The following is a 17479-nucleotide window of genomic DNA, read 5'->3' as shown; positions in this document are numbered from 1 at the left end:
CCGCGGGCAACGCGTGGCCACGGACCACTTAAAGCACAGCTAGTCCATGATGAGGAGAGCCACAAGGGCGGATACAGCGGATCCTAAAGACTTAACTAAAAAAAAAAAGATGTGAAAGAGCTCGTTAATGAGCTTTTTGTGGTTACATGTGGAAATGACATTTTAGATATACTGGCTGAACAAAATATATTACTTAGAATTAATCCCACCTGTTTCCTTTCACTGCTTTACTGTGGCTACTAGAAAATTTTAAATTACATCTGGTGGCTACACTATCATTTCTAGCGGCCAGCTCCGTCCTAGACGAGGGTCGGCACACTTCTCCTGTAAAGAGCCAGGTAGCAAATATTTTAGGCTTTCCAGGCCGGACGGTGGTCTCTGTCGCAGCCACTCAACTGTGCTGTTACAGCAGGAAAGCAGCCAGAGACAATATGTAAATGCACAGGTGTGACCGTGTTGCAATACAACTTGACTTATGGACACTGACATTTAAGTGTTATACCACTTGCACTTGCCACAAAACATTTTTTTTCACTTTCTCAACCATTATAAAATGTAAAGGTCATTCTCAGTTCACGGCCGTATGGAAACAGGTTTGGGGGCTGGATTTTAGTTTTGGGCTGAGGATGGCCAACTCTTGTCTAGAATACATTTATCATGGTTGGTGTAGCAGGAAAACGACAAGCTTTGGCTTCACACAGACTGGGTGGCAATCTCCTACTGCAGGCCCTGGCCTGAGGTCCCCTCGGAAATCCTAAAGCAGGGCCCTGTGAGGCACAGCCTATGATGACGGGGCTCCCTCAGCCAGTGTCTGCCTGTGTCCTGGCCCCCACCTCCTCCACAGGCCCCAGCCCAGAGGGGCCTTTGGGCATCCCAGAACCCTGGCCTCTGCTTTCTCATCTGTGGCGCCCCGTGAGCTCAAAGGAAAAGGCTACCCAGAGTGTTTTTCAACAAACAAAGGGCAAGAGGAGCTGTGTCCAGGGTCTTGGCTGCCCTGGAGCTGGGACGGGACCCAGCTGCTCTGCCCTATGCCATCCACTTTGCCTGTCTTACTTGTCCCGGGGTCTGCTTACAATTTCATCTGAGCGGGGTCTGCTGCTTAAGAAGGTACTTTCCAACCTAGTGCACCAGAAGGCAGAGCTCTGCCCCTTTTGCAACCGGGAGATTTGTGTGCAGGTTCCATCTCGAGGAGCCAGTCAGCCAAACCCAAGCACAGAAGAAAATCTGTGACCTTCCTCTAGAACAGTGCAGCTGCTACATGCAAGGAAACGGAAAAACCGTGTGGACACAGCCAAGAGGACAGAGATAAAACAGTACTCAGCTGTTTCCGTGCGCCTGCTCTGACCCTTCTCAGAAAGCAAAGGTCAGATGCAAAGGTGTTTTCTAATGCATCCCTACTAGTCGTGGTGCCTGTCCCCCTTTCAAACGCCTCTGGTCTCCTCCCGGCCTCTGTACCACCTTCACACAGTCTTGGAGCACAGACGCCAAGAAGGACCCATGGCAACCCCTCTGAGCCCAAGGCTGTCACCCCAGGGGGACTCGTCCCGGTGTCCCAAGACCCCGCCCAGCCCCAGGCCCCACCTCGCAGTGGGTGTCCAGCTTGGTCAGAGAGATGTCCATGCTCTGGTGCTGTTCCTTCAGCTCGTCGAACCGGGCCTGCCAGCGGCTCAGCTCCAGCTGCGAGCTGTTCAGCGAGGTCTTCAGCTCCTTGGTGTGGCTGTGCAGCTCCTCGTGCTCCCCCTTCAGCTGGTGGTGCAGGAAGCTGACCCTGGCGGGGTGGAGAGCCACAGGGCTGAGGCCTGAAGGGTGCTCCCGGGCCCTGTCACAGCTGTGCAACCTTAGACCGAACCACAACCTCCCTGGGCCTCACAATGAGGGAGCTGAACAAAATCAGAGGCTTTCAAACTGGATTCTTCGGGCTTCTATGAAGGTACCCCTGGTGTCCCCACCTTGCACTGGGGGGACGGAACAGGCAGGCGTGGGCACCCACTTCAACAGAGCATCACTGTTGTGACCTCTTATGTTTTTAGAGCTCTGGCATATCTGCCTACTTGGACAAAAAGGTTCTGTTGTTAAAAGCTTTCTTTCTGAATACGGACCCAGACATTTCTGCTCTAAAACTCTTTGTCTATGCCCAGCTCTTCTTCTCAATTCCAAGCCCCTTTCTCATTTCAACTCCCGAGATAAAATATGAGATGCTGGGGTATGATGTAAATCCACTAAGATTAGCACCATCATAATAACTATTATCCAACTGGGCTTTCTCGGGGGGAAGATTTGTAACAGAAAGCTCAAAGTACCAGGGGTTCGTGGCCTCAATTTAGACACAGATGTGTCTTGTTTGGCTACAGTGTTTTTTAAATGAATTAGTGGGTCAACATTTAAAATTCTGAAAGTTTCACATCAACATCCCAATGTCCAGCTTCTCTTAAGAGAAAAAGCATAAACCAGGGGACAATCTGGTGGCCCCAGGCCTTCCTCCCAGCTGACACCTGTTAGTGTATATTCTCCATGTCACTCATGTCCAGTCTACCACTGGCACTCTTCACCCATGTGCCTGACCTGCCTGGCACCGGAGTCTGTAGCCACTGGTACACATGAACACAAAGAGGTGGGGAGGAGGCAGTACCCATGGCCATGCCAGAGACAAGACCTGCTTCAAATCCTGACTCTGCCATTGACTACAAGCGTCCACTCTGAACAAGGCACTCAATCTCAGCCTGTTTCTTCATCTGTTTAAAAAAAAAAAGGATAGTAATTCTGTAGATTCTCGTTACTCTTGGTAGTAACATTCTATAAGGTCCCTGAGACACTAAATTAGCTCTTGGGGGAAACACACAGGTGGGTTCCTGTGAGTCTGGTCACACAATTTTGTCAGCTGATCAAGACATACCTCGTTTTACGTGGTTTCTGTTTAAAGACACCTTATGTGATGTACTCACAGCCAACAGCACTGTAACTCATGCCTGAAGGAAGCTTATCTACCTCACTCACACATATTCTCCATAATGTACATCACAGCCTTGCACTTAGGAACACGAGACAGCATTCTGCTCGTGGGCCATTTTAAACAGCGAAATCCTCACCCAAAAGCACAAAAACACGAAAACCATGGCACTTAACAGGCCACAGAAAGGACGCTCGTGGGCTTCCTTGGTGGCGCAGTGGTTAAGAGTCCGCCTGCCGATGCAGGGGACACGGGTTCGTGCCCCGGTCCAGGAAGATCCCACGTGTCGCGGAGCAGCTGGGCCCGTGAGCCATGGCCGCTAAGCCTTCATGTCTGGAGCCTGTGCTCCGCAACAGGAGAGGCCACAACAGTGAGAGGCCCGCGTACCGCAAAAAAAAAAAAAAAAAGGATGCTCGTTTGCAGAATGAGCTGCAGGGGTCGAATGCCTTGCTCCTCTTCTGTTGGAAATGTGTGCATCAGGTGACCCCAAATGTCTCGCCACCCAAATGTCCATGATAGCTCCACGAACGCTGATTCGAGGCTTAGAGATCAATGTCAGCAAGGAGGTGAATTCACAAACAGGGAACCCATTAGATGACGAATGTACCCGTGGCTGACGCAACCAATCGGCATCTCAGGGCAGGAGGTGAGAGCCACCGGCTTGGGCGACGCGCTATCCCTGGGTACCACACTGGCCCTTCCATCCCAGCACCACCCCTTTGACCTCGCCACCATCCAGCTGTTAGCATGACAGGGGCTGTACTGGCAGGCTGACCTCCGCTCAGCGGGAGCAGAGTGAGTCAGCTGCTGCCGCCCGCGGGAAGGTGGGCCCCCTGGGCCCCGGCGTTTACCTGTCCAGCTCCTCCTGCAGCCTCTGGTTCTCGCTCGCGACCGCGGCGCTCGTCCTCTGCTCCTGCTGCAGAGCCTCCCTCTCGGCATTCAAAACCTTCTCCAGCTCATCCAGCTCCGCCCTGCGCTTCAGCATGTCGCCGTGCCTGGGGGAGGGGACACACCGCTGGCAGCCCGTCCCGGGCCTTCTTTGCCCACGGGCGACGGACACCCTGGGAGACCGCGAAGCCTCCACAGAGAAAGCGGGGCTCGTCTGGCGGTTTCTCTCTGCAGAGCTGAGGGGGGCGGGCAGGGGGCAAGGCTGCATGGCAGGGAATTGGAGGGAGATGGCTGGGAGGGCACCGGGGGTGCGAGCAGCGCCTGGGCGGGAAGGCTCGGGGTCCCCTCCAGCCCCAGGGCCAGAGGCCTCGTCCTCCCACCCGACATGCCCCCGCGGCCCCCTCGATTCCCTGTCACAGCAGCCTTCCTCCCTTGGCCCCCGGGGAACGCCAAGACAACGTCCTCTGAACCCCACACCCTCCTCTCAGGGAGTGCAAATGACTTAACAGGGCGTTCACTCAACACAAACTGATCTAGAAGAAACCACGGAATAGACAGCTGAATTCCACTGCACATGACAGCTAATCTCACAGCAAATCCCTGCTCACTGGGGACGAGGTGAGCCCTCCTCTCCCTCGGGAGCCCCTCCTGCTCTTGCCAGACCTCGAGTGGGGGGCAGAGGCTTGCCTGGGGGGCCCAGGCAGCTGCCGGGGGACACGCGCGTGCGCGCGCGCACACACACACACACACACACACCCCTCCTTCCCGCCCTTTTCCTCTTTGTATTTTCTCCTCTGTCTCTCTGTGTGGGGTACTGCACAGCTATCTCTGGAGGACAGCAGAGCACAAGGACAGAGTCCCAGATAAGCCCAGGCTGTTCCTCCCACCTGCTGGAACCTTCCAAGCTCACGATGACTCAAGAGCCCCCAAGTCCAGGGGGCTTCCAGCCTTCGTCTCCAGACCTCTACCCTGACCCCGCCTGTCCCTGCGCAGCTGTACTCGCACCATCTGACTGGAACCCAGACTTGTGCTTGTGTGGGAGTCAAGCTCAGAAGCCTGCTCAGGCAGCTGTTTACAGACATGTGTGGCCTTTAGCTTCAGAGCAGAGGATCCCCAACGTGGTTCTGGGCGTGGGGCTCTGCCTGGCTCTCAGGGGTGACCTTTCGCATCCAGATTAACGATTCTGGGAAAAGTCATCCAAGGTCTGACAACTTAGGGCCTCCGGCTGACCATCAAGGTCCCCGCTTCCCGCTTCCCTGCTGTAACGTCTTGGAAAAGCTCACTGATCAAGCATCTCTCTGACCGTTAGTAAACTACGCCACTGCAGAACAGAACCCGGGCGAGTCTGGCTCACCACTGAGTCCCAGTACGAGGCACAGTGCTCAGTATCTGTTAAGAGAACGAATGAGTGAGCGTCTGATTTAAGTGTCAAACGAAATGAATGTAGAGCCATCATCCCTGTATTCCAGGTACCCAGACTCCTGAACGTGTAGCCCTGCTGCAGACAGACCCAAGGGGCCTCCAGCCTCTGTCCAACAAAGTACTGGGTAACACACTGGTTCTGTGCTGTACTGAGCAAAGAATTACAGGGAAAGCAACAATGAACTCTTCCTTCAGAACCAGTCCAAATTCCACCTGCAAAAACCTTCTCCTGCTGAGTAGACATGAAGGATATCATGAGATGTTATTATAACACATAACAGGGCACCTGAGTGCCTGGGGAGTGCTGGGCGCCGTGCTAGCTTTAGAGCGGAGCGAACACTTCTCACTCCACATCATTAGTCAACTGGATGCCTCTCCTACCACAGCTAGACACAGCACCCCGTACACAGTAGGTGTTTACTAAGTGTCGCATGCACCCAGGATGGGTGCAGGAGGAAGCAGAAGATGCTCATTTGGGCTAGCAGCCCCTGAAGGACGGCGATCCGCGTGGATCAAAGGGGTGGAGGACTCCAGACGGAGGCAGAAAGGAAGCACCGGGTGAGAGGATAAATGAACGCCATCACCCCGTGCCCACAGCATCCTCAGATGCCCTCGTGAGGCTCTGCTGGCCCAACGACCCCCCGGGTCTGTGATGAAACGCCCTGCACTTCAGCTCCACTTAGCATCTTGAGGCCGAGTCAAGGAGAACGCTGGCCGCAGGGCCGCCTCACAAGCACAGGACAAGGACAGTTTCTCTTCCTCACCCACCCAGCCACCCGTGCCAAGTGTTTGAGGGCCTCTCTCTCCTGTATTAGAGCCATGTGCACACCACACCTGCTCCCAGATTCTGGGTCCTGCAGCCCCTGCCCAGCGGCCTGGAACAATCAAGGATCTGCCCGGGCAGGAGCTCAGGTGATGCTGGTTGACCGAATGCACACAAGACCCAGGACCCCGATTTGTCAAGAGTGCAAAGCTAAGACTCGTGCATTTCAAGGTATGTAAATTTTACCTACAAGAAAAGAAGGGTGTGGGGCTGGAGAACGGGAAGTAAAGATGAAACGAGGGTGGCAAAACAGTGATAAATGCAGAAGCCAGTCGTGGGTATACAGGGGTTTCACTCTACCATTCTGTTTACTTTCTATATACTTAAAATTAGGGCTTCCCTGGTGGTGCGGTGGTTAAGAATCCACCTGCCGATGCAGGGGACGCAGGTTCGTGCCCCGGTCCGGGAAGATCCCACATTCCGTGTAGTGGCTGGGCCCGTGAGCCATGGCCGCTGAGCCTGCGCATCCGGAGCCTGTGCTCCACAACGGGAGAGGCCACAACAGTGAGAGGCCCGCGTACCGCAAAAAAAACCCCAAAAAACGCAGCCCAGACCTTGACAGGCAAGAAAAGAACTGAGAAGCCAGGGCAAGACGTGTCATTGTAAATTGGCAGCTGTAGTGAACTTCCTCCTTATTCTTAGTTTGGAGAGAAAAGGGAGGAGAGAAGAAAATCCTTAGGGGAGCAGGGACCCCACACCAACAACAGGTTTCCCTGACCCAAGACTGGCCACGACGCCCCTTCTCCACCTGGAGATCCACCGACACTCGGTCTCCAGCTGCACTAACTCCAAATTGCTAAGGGTGACTTTGATTTACCTCCCTTTTGGAGAGTTCTGGTGCCCCGGACAGTGTGAAGCTGCAGGCCAAGAGGAGACCCGAGGGGCACAGAGCAGAGGCGGGGGCAGGAACCCAGGGGAGCCCGCCCCGCCGGCACATACCTCTCCCCGAGCTCCCTGTGCTCCAGCTCCAGGTTGCGATGCAGTGTTTTCAGGCAGCTGTGCTGGCGGATGAGGGCCTCGTACTCCGCGGACTGCCGCTCGTGGAGTGCGCCCAGGTGCTCGTGGTCCTGCAGCAGGGCCTGGTAGGTGGCCGTCAGCTCTTCCTGCTGCTTCTGCAGGTTCTCGAGCTCGCTCTCCTTGGCTGTCTGCTGGTTCTGGAGCAGTGCGTACTGCGCGGTGAGTGAGGCGCTCTGGGAGCCCAGAGTGGAATTTTCCACCTGCCGAGAGGGAGAGGGGGCTGGAGGCTGACACTGAGATAACAGGGACCATCGGTGCAGGCAAGACGCAGCTGGGACCAAGGACAGTTCTACCAGGACTTAAGGAACTGCTGGAGGCCAGATGGCATCAACAGACTGTCGCGGGGCGCTTCACTCCTGAGCCGCTCTCCGCAGACGGGACCTTTGGGGCAAATAAGGTCCTCTCTCTGAATAATACCCTCTTTGAATACTTTTAAAAGCCTATTTTTAAAAGACAGAGCATCACTGAGGACACAAAATACCTGAACAACCTACCTTGACCTTAACCTAACTGACGCTTACAGAACATCCATCCAACGTCCAAAATTATTAGAAATTTAGGAGAAGGGAGCACTTCCGATCTAATTCTGAGGTCAGAATTACCTTCATATCAAGACCAGACAAAGACATGACAACCATAACCAAAAACCCCAACCAAAACAAAACTACAAGCCAACATCCTATTTGCTCGTTTTGACAGAACGAATCCCAACCTCTTTGCCAGTCTCCTATTCATTGTCTCTGACCCACACGTTACATATTTTCAAACACCTTTCTCAGAAACTGCAATGAACGATCATTTACTTTCCCACAATCTATTAATGGTAAATAAAAGCCAACATCCTAAAACGTGTGGTCCAGAACACTCTTGGCTAGATGCTCTCACCAGCCCGGGAGCTACTTCATACCTTACTTCACTCGTAGAGATCAAAAATTCACATTTGCTTCCAAGAGGCTCTGCCAGGTCCTACAGTGAAGAAGTGTGCTTAACTCTGTCGAACCAAACTTATTTGATCCCAGAACCTCTTTTCCAAGTCATTCCTAACAGCATCTCAAGAAACAGATTTTGGGAAACAGACAAGACTGCAAGGGAAAAGCAGGGAAATAAACTTTTTTTTTGCCTGGGCAGCCGTGTTCAGTCACTGAAAACCAACTTCAAAGATCCTGAGGCTAGGAACCTCGGTTTACAATGAGTCTATCAAAAATAAAACAGAACACCGAACTCTCCCATGCTTTGTCTTACTGATTAGGAGTCGTCAGAGTGCTGGGGCCAGTCTCTAGGAGACACAGAGCATCCTCCCCCCGCCAAGAGCTGCCCGGCCATGCCCTCACCTGCAGCTTAGCCGTCTGCGTCTGGAGCGTGGTGTTGTGCTCCTGCAGGAAGGCGCTCTGCTTCTGCAGCGTCAGGATCTGACTGCTGAAGGCCGTGTTCTGGGTCTCCAAGTGCTGCAGCTGTTCCTTGAGCAGCTGCTTCTCAGCCTGCAGAGCCGCGTTCTGGGGAAGGGGGAAGCATGAGACCAGTCAGACCCCGGCTCTGTACCTGCTAAGCAGCTGCAGGGACGGCTGGTTAGCAGGTACAGAGTCGTGGAACCCTTTGGGGGCCAAAGCCAAAATCCACCGGATGAGAGAAGTAACATTTTCCCTCTTGGAAAGACAACAGAATTAGAAAAAAATTTTTTTGTACGTGCTTTCACAAGAGAAGCGAATATACATGATGGAGACGCTGCAAAGAACCTGAGCGAGTGAGTGTGAGGCAAAGGCGAGCTGGAGCTAAACATGCTGCATCCTTTCTGTCTTCTGTGCTCTTCTCTGTTTTCTGTTGACCACCCCGAGAATGCATGTCTGTGAGCTTCTCGCACAGAACAGGGAGCCAGAGCCTGCCCTAAAGCCTCACCCCGCTCGGGTGACAGCGGGTAGAAGGCGGCGGTTCATGCTCCGTGAGACCGATAAAGGCCGAGCAAGATACGCCACCGACTGGGCCCGGACGCGTGGGGTGTGGTCTTGCGCTCTCCCTGACCAGCATGGGGCTTAGGGTCAGGTCTCTTAAACTCCGTCTCACCTTTCTCATCTGTCAAAGGAAAATAGTCACTATCTACTTCATAAGGCTGTTGGGAGACGTCAAACAAGATCAGGGGTTTAGACGTGCGTGGACAAACTTGCTCTGTAAAGGGCCAGACGGCAAATATTATTTTGGGGTTTGCCGGCCATAGGGTCTCTACCTCAACCAGTGACCCCTGCCGTCGCCGTGGAAAGGCAGTCCCACACGATGTGTAAGCAAAGGGTGTGTCTGTGGGCCAATAAAACCTTATTTATGAAAACAGGGGGCGGACCGTGGTCTGTCGACCCCCAGAAGAGCACCGAAACACAGATCACTGCGGAAACAGTGCTGGTGGAGATGCCCCAGACCCAGTGCAGGAAGCATAGAGTAAGTCCCCGGGGAAAAGGGGGACCTGCCCCTTCAGTCAGAAAGGTTGAAGGGACCTCAAGTGGCAAGGAGCAAACGGGACTTGCCAGGGAACTCAAGAAGAGGCCAACGAGACCTGGATAAATCTCAACAGCTTCTGACACCCCGGGTCCTTCCCGGTAATGGGAGTTCCTGCTCCGTCTGCAGAACTGTCGACAGTGGCCTCTCCCTACTCACGTTGCGCTCCAGCTCGATGGCCCGGTCCTTCACACGGAGCAGCTCCATCGTGGCCTCCTTGGGGCTGGGCCCCCAGCGCTCCTTCCCCGGGTGACCCTCGACCAACGGCCCCACAGGGTGTTTGAAAGAGTTCTGCACCTGCTTCCCCTCTTCTTGGCTCTTCCTGAGGATCTCACACTCCTTCTTCAACTGCGGGTGCGAGAACGGGAAAGCAGACTTGGGGCAGGAAGAGGCCGGGCTCGGGGCCCCGCACCAAACCCACCCCCGTCAGCATGCCCGACCCCTCGCCCGGCACTGGACCCGCCAGACTCCTGCCTTTGCTCTTGCGGGGAGGACCTCCGTCCTGCACGTTGCCCCCTCCCTGCAGAGGTGACTGCCGGGCAGCAGCCGGGACCCAGTCCCGACTTTATAGCCACGTGAGCGCAGCCAGACTTCTCCCTCCCGAGCCTCAGGGGTCCACTCCGTCGACACTTGCTCCAGAACACGGGCATCCAGGCCGCCCCTCTGCTACCCAGGTGAGGGGCTGGGAAAGGTGAGGCAGGGACCTCACAGCCAGGACCTACGGCCTGACCCTATGGGGGCTGCTCTTACCACCTGGAGCTCGTTCTGTAGGTGGTGAGTCAGGCTGGCCTTCTCTTCCATCTGTGCTTCTAAGAACACAATCTTTTCTTCTTTCCTGGCTAGTGCTGTTTTGAATGCTGATTCAGTTATGCTCTCCAAAATCTTGTATTTCCTGAAAAATACAAATACACAGTAGTATTCATCTGCCTCTTCTACCCACAAGCTCCCAGTCTCCCAGCTGCCAAAACGCCCCTCCCCCACTAAGCTGGTTTCCGCGTCACGCTGCAAGATGTGTCCCAGAAGAACTGCAGGAGTCAAAAACCATCACCTAGAGCTGTTCCCCAGGCTGTTGGCATAGATATGTCTGGGACACCGTCAATGAAACATCACTGCTATAGTTTTCCAGGCGTCGTTTCATGTATTGTTATGGCCATTTTACAGATGGGGAAACAGAGTCTCAGAAAGGTTAAGGAATCCATCCAAGACCACAGTGCTAGGTAAGCGGTAAATCTGTGTGGCCTTTTCACCACACCTAAAGGACATCACGTTGGTTACAAGTCCAACAAAAGTCCAAGGTGTTGGATTTCCTTGAAAAGCGAGATGATTTAGGAAAGCACTGCTGGCAAAGGCAGCAAGAGTTAAAATTTAAAAAAATTAAAGGGCTGGTGGAGGGAGAGGGGAACGAACAGGTGGAACACAGATGATTTTTAGGGCAGTGAAAATACCCTGTATGACGCTATAGGGGTGGATACAGGTTATCACACGTTTGTCAAAATCCACAGAACATGCAACACCGAGAATGACCCCGATGTCAACCGTGGACTCTGGGTGATGATGAGGTGTTGGTGGGGGTGTTGATGGTGGGGGAGGGTACACATCGGGGGCAGGGGCCCTACAGGAAATCTCTGCACCTTCTCCTCACTCTTGTTGTGAAGTTAAAACTGCTCGAAAAAAGCCTAACTAGAAAAAAGTTCAGAAGCCTTTTCATTGGACAAAAGAATCTCCTTCCACTCCCGCCTCGGAATGTCCAGGAAGGAGGCCCTGGATAGAAAGTGCCACGTGACAACAGGCCCTCGGGTGTGAAAAGTAAACTGAGCTCTGGGGGTGGGGCTGGGGCGCGGAGCCTGCAGGGTGTGGGGGCGCTGGGACGCAGGTGTGAGCGGAGAAAGCCTGCAGCCACCCAGGGAGGGGTCCTCACGTGTCACCGTTGCTGCTGTCATCCCGCAGCAGCAGCTCCTTGTGGAGGCCAAGCTTCTCCAGTTCCTGGCTCAGTTCCTCCAGCTCACTGCTCAGCTGCTGGCTCTTCAGCTTCTCCTGCACCAGGTCCTGTGGGGACAGTGAGGACAAGCGTGGGAAAAGAGCCCAGCGGAAACGGCAGGAGGGCCTGGCGCAGGCCAGTCTCAGGGCTGAGCGACCACCTTCTCGAGCCATGGCCAGCTTGGGTGTCTCGAGGGCCAAGCAGGCGGTTCTGTGGGGACGGTGAACCTCAGGGATGCCTCCAAAGGGAACGGATGAGCACACCTTCCCAGCCCCCGGAGTTCAAGATACCAGACCACGTGGCAGCATGTCCAGGAAGGATCGAACGTGCTCCAAACACATCCAGACAAGTGTCTGAAATACCACTTATGGTGACCTCTGAGGAGCGGGTTTGAATTCTGTGAACGTGATTGCCTTTTCCACGGAGTAATGGATCAATAACTAGTTAGCTCATTGCAGAGAACTCAGAACAAAGTATAAAGAGAAGAAAGATTTTACTTTAAATACTGGTTTTGATTTACTCTTCAAAAGTGGATGTTGACCTCATTTAGGGGTTCACTTACTCTAGTCCACACCTCTGTAACTCTCCAGGGAGTTATACCGTTTTTTGCCCAGTGTCACAGCTATTTGCGCACACGAGGACCCCCTACCACACACCCCCCAAGGCCTGGAACGGCAGTGTGACGGAGGGTGGTGCTCGCCAAACATTCCGGGGTCGCTCCCTGGCTGCAGCATGGAAGGGCCAGTGTGTGATCTTCCAGCTGCCTCTCTCCTGCCTCGGGGAATGCCCGAACCCCACGTTGAGATGGTGGAGCCGTGAGATCAAAGCCGCCTGGGATGCTGAGCTCTCCAGAGAGTCACCTGGACTTTCGTGAAAGAGAAACCAGCCTTGGACGTGACAAGCCCTGCGATTCTGGGGTCTTTCGTTACTGCAGCATAACCTAACTTACGCTTACAGAGGCAGGGGCAATGGGTCAAGTTGGTGTCTTGCATCTCTCCCCAACAGTGTATTGATCTGCCTGCACTGGCAGTCAGTGATCTTTTTTTTAATGGGGAGACCTCTCCGTGGTCACCAAGTCTATTTCTTTTTCTTCCTCGGCACACAGCTGGAACACATTTCCCAACCTCCCTGGCTGTCAGGTGCGGCTATGAGACCATATTCTGCCCCATGAAGTGTGGTCCTTCTCTTCTTCATCTTCCTGCTGCAGGTAGAGGAGCCAGAAGAGCGCTCCACTGTGGGACAGCCGGGCCACATTATGGAGGGCACCAGGTGTCTGTGAACAGTCACATGGAACTTCCACACGTGTGGACACTCGGCTTCTGTGATGGGCCACTCAGACGCTGGAGTCGTTTACTAGAGCAGTGACTCACCCTATGGCGCTGCAGGAGAGCCCGGGTGAGCCACACAAAAACTACCAGGGAAAAGTAAGACACATATTTACCAAGAAACTGTAAAACAGTCGTACCCTTTCATCCTGTAATTGCGCTTCTAGGCATATATCCTAAGAAAATAAATACATTCGTGAAGGTGCGTGTGTGCAAGGATGTCCAGTGTTTTTCTAAAATTAATTAATTTATTTTTGGCTGTGTTGGGTCTTCATTGCTGCACGCGGGCTTTCTCTAGTCGCAGTGAGCAGGGGCTACTCTTCTTTGCGGTGCGTGTGCTTCTCATTGCAGTGGCTTCTCTTGCTGTGGAGCACAGGCTCTAGGCAAGTAGGCTCAGTAGTTGTGGCATGTGGGCTCAGTAGTTGTGGCACACGGGCTTAGCTGCTCCGCGACATGTGGGATCTTCCCGGACCAGGGCTCGAACCCGTGTCCCCTGCATCGGCAGGCGGATTCTTAACCACTGCGCCACCAGGGGAGTCCCAGTGTTATTTAAAATCGTGGGAAAAATCAGAAACAATCTAAACGTCCAGAAAGAAATCACAGTAAGTCCATAAAATCAATCCCTCACTGCCATTAGAAATCATGGCTTGAAACCTATTTAACGTAATGAGAAAAAGTATAGTAATAGAAACAGAACAGGGCTAGGATGGAGAAGGTAGGGTATCAAGTGTGTGTATACACAAACGGACAAGGAAAAAAGAAGAAATAAAATATGCTGGACTGTTAGCCCTGGTTATCTCTGGGCCGTAAGATCATAACAGGTGATTTCTACTTCTTCTTTATGCTTTTGGGCATCATTCTGTTTAGAAGCAGGGGACAAATGCCAGGGGCCTCTCCCTGTCTCACCTCTATTGCAGAAGCACCTGCCGGGCAGCACGGAGACCCTGCCCAACCCCCACCGAAGGGGCCGCCCGCCCCCCTCTCACCTCCCTCAGGGTGGTCAGCGTCCTCGTGTGCATGGTGACCTGCTTGGTGAGGTCCCTGTTGTCCTTCTCCAGCTCCTTCAGCTTGCCGGCTGCTTCCCGGCAGCGGGCCAGCTCCTTGTCCAGCGCGCGGCTCTCCCTCTCGGCAGCGGACAGCTTGGCGGAGCTGTCGTCCAGGACGGCGTCCTTGAGCTCCACCTGCTGCCACAGACGCCGGGCCTCCTTCTCCAGCAGCTTCTTGTCTTTCTCCAGCTGGGCCACCTCCTGCTCCAGCACCTTCCGGTCCTGGCCGGCCCGCTCCAGCTGCCTGTTGGCGAGCCGGAGAGCCTCCAGGTCGCGCTGCAGGGCCTGGTTCTCGGCCTCCAGCTGCCCCAGCTCCCGCTCCAGGGCCTGCGCCTTCTGGCCGCCGCTGTCCAGGCTCTGCTGCAGCCGCAGGTTCTCGGCGCTCAGGCTCTGGTAGCTGAGCTCCAGGCGCTCCGACTTCTTGCCCAGCGCCTTGAGCAGCTCCACGCTCGTCCTCAGCTCCTGCTTCTCCCGCTCCAGCTCCGCCACCTTGGCGCCCGTGAAGCGCATGGCCTCCACTGTCCTGCGCAGCTCCAGGTTCTCCTTGTCCAGCTGCCTGTTGTCCAGCTCCAGGCTGGCCAGCTGCACCTGCATGTTCTGCAGGGCGTCCAGGGACTTGCGCAGCTGCCGGTTCTCCAGCGCCAGCCCGCGGCTCTCGCGCTCCATGGCGTCCGCCTGCTCGCCTGCCGCCTGCAGGGAGCTCACCCTCTGCGCCAGCCTCCCCTTCTCCTCCTCCAGCCGCCGCAGCTCCCGCTGCAGCTCCTCCACCTGCCCCGCCTTCTCCTGCGCCTGCTCCAGCTCCAGGCTGCTTAGCCGGCCGCTGGCCTCCGTCACCGTCCCCTGCAGGGCTTTGCTCTCCTGCTCGAAGTCCTTCGCGCGGGCCTCGCTGCTGACCTGCGACCTCTCCCGCAGCGTCCACACCGTCTGGTTGAGATGGTCCTTTTCTTGTTCAAGGTCCCTGATCTGCGGGAAGACACGACAGGAGTGACAGCGGCTGCTGCACAAATGTATTTCGGTGAGTTGGGGCTAAAGTCTGATTTAATCTGGGGGACTAAAGCATAGGCCCTAAAAGACCACCCCATTGTGTACCCAAAAAACAGCCTAACGGTCCTGCTGTACAGCACAGGGAGCTACATCCAATAGCTTGTAGTAATCTATAATGGAAAAGAATCTGAAAGAGTACACACACACACACACACACCACACACCACACACCACACACCACACACCACACACCACACACACACACCACACACACACCACACACACATACCACACACACACCACACACACACACACCACACACACACACACCACACACACACACCACACACACCACACACACACCACACACACACACACACACCACCCACCACACACACACCACACACACACACCACACACCACACACACACCACACACACATACCACACACACACCACACACACACACACCACACACACACACACCACACACCCCACACACACACCACACACACCCCACACACACACCACACACACCACACACACACACACCACACACACACACCACACACACCACACACACACCACACACACACACCACATACACACACCACACACACCACATACCACACACACACCACACACACACCACACACACCACACACCACACACACACCACACATCTCACACACACACCACACACACACCACACACCACACACCACACACACACACCACACACACACACCACACACCACACACACACACCACACACACACCACACACACACCACACACCACACACACACACCACACACACACACCCCCCAAACACACCACACACACACCACACACACACACCACACACACCACACACATCCCACACACATACACCACACACACATACCACACACACCACACACACACCACACACACACCACCACACACACACACCCACACACACACACCACACACACACCACACACACACCACACACACACCACACACACACCACACACCACACACACACCACACACACCACACACACACCACACACACACCACACACACACCACACACACCCACACCACACACACCCACACCACACCACACACACACCACATACACACCACACACCACACACACCACACACACACCACACACACACCACACACACACACACACCACCCACCACACACACACACCACACACCACACACACACCACACACACACACACACCACCCACCACACACACACACCACACACCACACACACACCACACACACACACACCACACACACACCACACACACACCACACACACACACCACACACACCACACACACACCACACACACACACCCCACACACACCCACACCACACACACCCACACCACACACACCCACACCACACTCACCATACACCACACACACACACCACACACCACACACACACCACACACACACCACACACACACCACACACACACACACCACACACACCACACACACACACCACACACACACACCACACACCACACACACCACACACACACACCACACCACACACACCACACACACACACCACACACACCACACACACACACCACACACACCACACACACACCACACACAAATACCACACACACCACACACACCACACCACACACACACCACACTCACACCACACACACACCACACACACACCGCACACACACACCGCACACACACACCACACACACACACACACACCCCTGAACTGGTTTGCTGTACACCAGAACTGAACTATACCTCCGTGAGAAAAAAAAAGAAGTCCTAACGTTCCCAGGGGTTAATATGGACACAAGGTGAAGAGCATGGAGACCCCTACGGAGACAGTTCAAATTAAAATGCCTTCATGGCGGCCAGGATGATTTAGAAACATAAACCCCATCTCTCTCCCTCTCATGTAAAACAACGATAGTGATTCCCTTGGTACATTTATCCTGGCCGCCACCTCTGTGGGCTCCCCTCACGCCTCTCCCCTCCCGCAGCCCCTGCACGGGATCCTCCCGCTGCCCTGGACCACCCCTGCGCCCAGCGGCCTTCAGCATCGCTGGCTCCCCCTCCTTCTCCAGGGCTCAGCGTGAGCAGCTCCTCAGGACAGCCCTGCACCAGGGCTCCTCAGTGCCTTCATCCAGCAGGGTTCTCTGCGTTATTCCCTCAAGAGCACACGTCTGAAACTGCCTTGCCTGTCGCCTGTCCTTCTGCCCTCTACGTAAGCCACACCTGAGCAGAAGCCCTGCCTGTCTTTTCACGAAACGTGGCACCATCCCATTCCCCCCATTTCTGGTCCACATCAGAGGCTGAAAAACTCAAATACTGGATACCCCAGGCTCCCTCGCAGGTAGCGGTGGCCATGTGTTGGGTGTGGCCAATGAGATGTGACAGAAGGTCCCGGGAGGGTTTCCCTCTGCCCCTTGCCCTCCAGGGTGTGTGGCAGCCACTGCTAAGACTGGCAGAGGGAGGAGAGGCCTGGCCCCTGCACGGCATCACAGAGCCTTTGCACCAGCATGGACTGCCCCCCATCCGGGA

The 17479-nt window shown here is 54.7% G+C and overlaps 1 protein-coding gene across 6 annotated transcripts in view; it reads right to left on the bottom strand.

Annotated features, from left to right (window-relative positions):
- CCDC88C (coiled-coil domain containing 88C) overlaps positions 1 to 17479 on the bottom strand; it is a 129122-nt gene that overhangs the window by 23951 nt on the left and 87692 nt on the right. For all 6 annotated transcript variants that reach the window (XR_012329871.1, XM_033850711.2, XM_033850712.2 and 3 more), the window contains 8 exons: positions 13868 to 14890; positions 11497 to 11624; positions 10329 to 10470; positions 9738 to 9926; positions 8429 to 8590; positions 7020 to 7297; positions 3799 to 3942; positions 1582 to 1768 (listed from right to left, as the gene is read on the bottom strand). Coding sequence is in view for 5 of the 6 variants with exons in the window: in XM_033850711.2 (XP_033706602.1) it covers positions 1582 to 1768; positions 3799 to 3942; positions 7020 to 7297; positions 8429 to 8590; positions 9738 to 9926; positions 10329 to 10470; positions 11497 to 11624; positions 13868 to 14890 (2253 nt within the window). In the remaining variant the exon portion in view is untranslated. The remainder of the gene's footprint in view (positions 1 to 1581; positions 1769 to 3798; positions 3943 to 7019; positions 7298 to 8428; positions 8591 to 9737; positions 9927 to 10328; positions 10471 to 11496; positions 11625 to 13867; positions 14891 to 17479) is intronic.

This window comes from Tursiops truncatus, chromosome 2, assembly GCF_011762595.2.
Source record: "Tursiops truncatus isolate mTurTru1 chromosome 2, mTurTru1.mat.Y, whole genome shotgun sequence".
Classification (NCBI taxonomy): Eukaryota; Metazoa; Chordata; class Mammalia; order Artiodactyla; family Delphinidae; genus Tursiops; species Tursiops truncatus.
This window is presented reverse-complemented; position numbering and strand designations above follow the sequence as displayed.